At 42.4% G+C, this 2836-nt stretch overlaps 1 protein-coding gene across 1 annotated transcript; it reads left to right on the forward strand.

Moving 5' to 3' along the window:
* The first annotated feature begins 1333 nt into the window (after positions 1–1333).
* Positions 1334–2050, forward strand: LOC149822965 (uncharacterized). Its single transcript, XM_089980415.1, has one exon. It carries the CDS (start codon positions 1334–1336, stop codon positions 2048–2050), a length of 717 nt encoding a protein of 238 aa, XP_089836541.1.
* The last annotated feature ends 786 nt before the right edge of the window (positions 2051–2836 follow it).

The raw sequence follows: 2836 nt of genomic DNA on the forward strand, positions 1-2836 counted from the left end.
GTCAAGCTCAAAGTGGTGCATTTACAAAATAAATACATTGTTTCAAAGCCCCCGAACTACTGAATTTGAACTCAACTTATTAATTGCAAGCCAAATGATTCAACCTTCTATGCTCTAAGATATAAAAATATATGCAAAACATTTATTACTAGTTAACAAGCCTATAATGAACTGAGCTGAGCACCTGTTTGTTGGTGTTCGGCTTGCAAAGCCTATTTTTCGAGTTCGAATGAGTTCTTTAAGAGCTGTACACAAAGCAAACACAACAAACCATGAACAGCTCGTCTCCTTTTCCAACCCTAGTTCTTCCACATTGTCACTACATAGTCATTTGGTCAACTTGGTATTACTGTAATTATTTGAAAATAAAGGGTTGCGTTCATTCGCTGAATGGTTCATGTTCATATTATTTTCCTTTATTTTCAAACTGCTTTTCCAATTTTTCACAGTACATGCAGATGCCTAACCAATAGTAACCATTGAGATCCAGACAAAGAAGCAATCCCCCCTTTTGATTCTGTTCCCCACCTTGTTCTCTCTTCAAAAATCAAAGTACACATTTGTTGGTTCTTCCCATCCCTCAGCTCCCCCTTTACATGGCATACCTCTTCACATTCTGAGTCAACTGCTCTCTCTCCCTCTCTGGATCTGGAACGCTATTTCAACAGTGCATTCTTGGAGTTGAGATCAAAGGAGCGGCTAAGTGCAATGGCTACGTTGCACTAGCCAATCACATGACAGCATTGCATGGGGCCCACAGCAACATAATGCAGGCATGTGATTGGCCGCTCTCTGTATTTCTACTCGTGCATTCTTGTCTTTGCATCAAATATTTATCATTTTTTATGCTCTCTCTCAGCCCCCCTCTTACATGGCATACCTGTTTACATTCTAAGTCAATTTTTCTCTCTCTAGAACACTGTTTCAACAGTGCTTTTGTCTTTGCATCAAATCTCTTTCTTTCTCTCTCTCTCTCTCTCTTGCGTTAAATATTTACCATTTTTTATGCTCTCTCTCTCTCTCGCTGAAAAAAGGAACTCCATGATGCTTCTCTTACATATATATGTCGAAGAGTCATTCATTTCGACCCATCTTTCATTCTCTCTCTAGAAATATCAACTTCAGAGGGTGGATTATCAGTTGGGTACATCTCCAGATTCTCTCTGTTTATCTCTCTAAAGAAAACCAATCCTGTGAATGCTAACGGTTGTTTAGTATAGAATTCCTTGGGAGTTTTGATCCTCAACTTTCTCTATCTAAAAAAGATAGAAAAACCAATCTCAAAAACGGTATTTTGTTGCCGAATTGGGAGTCTCCGGATACCTTTAGAAAGATGGGTTCCGCGTTCTCATCTATGAATTCCAATCCCTTACTCTCGGTTTTCGTCTCCTTCTACGCGCTGGTTCTGCTCTACGCCCCTCACATCTTTCTCCGGCTACTCCTCTCGCCGGTTCTTATTTCAACCGGAGTCCTCCTGGCCGGAATCATCCATCTGGGGGCGACCAAGAACCAGAAGCAACCCGAAACCTGGAAACCAGCTGTAGAATTCGAAGATGGGGAGCGTGAGAAGGAGGAGACAAAAACGGAGGCGGTTTTCAGGCGAGAGAAGCGGTTTTCCGACATCTTCGTGGAGTGGAACCGGCGAGCTCCTCTAGAGGTGATATACGAGGAGTACGAAGGAGAGGAAGAAGAGGATGACGAGGTGGCCGGAGATCGGCCGGAATATTTCCCACCGACGAGGGGGCAGGAGGAGACGTGCTCTCTGGGGTTCTGCTACCCGGACTCCGACTTGGACAGCTCGTCGGATGGCGGTTTTCCGGCGATGGAGGAGTGGGAGACGCCGGAGAGCCGGTGCTTCCGGTGGGAGGAGGAGAAGGACGACGGGTTGATCGAGATAGCCCTCTTCTTGGGCAAGGACAGGTGCCGGTCGGAGGGCAGAGGGTTGGGGTTCTTGCCGGTGGACGAGGACAATCTCATCGAGATCGATCTGTTTCATCAGACGGTTGTCAAAAGCCCGAAGTTTTCGGCGAGGATTCAGGCTGCTACTTGATTCTGTCTTAGGCTGGTAAGAGACTTTCATTGATCAAAACAATACTTACCAGGTAGAGAAATGGATACAGACAGTGATGCGTGAAGCGGAAGTGGGGAAGCGAGTTTTTCTCACGGTTGAGAAAAGTGACACTTTCCGCTTCGGAGCTTGCTCCTTATGAGGACATTTCCGATAACTATGATCAAAATTATTTTTTGAATAATAAGTTTTCATATATATATATATATCAAACTTAATGGTTGTTGCTTATATCTACGATGTAATTGTGCACCACATTGTGTTATGGGTTCCGGTTGTCTGTGGGATGTACATAAGTTTTGAACAAAAAAGTCAAAATTTGGATTTAAAAGTGAGAAAATAATCTTTTAAGTTTGTAATAATATTGTAACATTAAGCTTTTTATAGATTTTCATTTTTCTTTTTTCATTGTCAAGCTGGGGTTAGGCAGGAACTGAGTTTCCAGTGTTTTCACGTCAAGTGTGGATTACATGGCTAGCTGTTGCATAAGTATTTCAGGAAGCTAATCAGGTGGCTTGTTTATTTATGGTCTGTTTGGACTTTGAACCAAGTCTTATTATATGGAGCAATAGTTTTATAATTAGTGCGTTTCTTTTGGGAATTGTCTAACAATCTCCTTATGTTCTCTGTAGCATTAATGTGTTAGGGAGAGAGAGAGAGTATTTTCATTGCTAATGGATGTCAAGATTCAAGTCATTTTCCTCCGAGAGAGAGAGAGAGAGAGAGAGAGAGAGAGAGAGAGAGATTTCATAGTCTAATTGTCATGTT

Source organism: Nuphar pumila, chromosome 11, assembly GCF_984573655.1.
Source record: "Nuphar pumila chromosome 11, dmNupPumi1.hap1.1, whole genome shotgun sequence".
NCBI classification, from domain to species: Eukaryota; Viridiplantae; Streptophyta; class Magnoliopsida; order Nymphaeales; family Nymphaeaceae; genus Nuphar; species Nuphar pumila.

What these genes read in the sequence shown, in the direction of transcription:
- LOC149822965 (XM_089980415.1), top strand. Translation starts at nt 1,334, where the DNA reads ATGGGTTCCGCGTTCTCATCTATGAATTCCAATCCCTTACTCTCGGTT.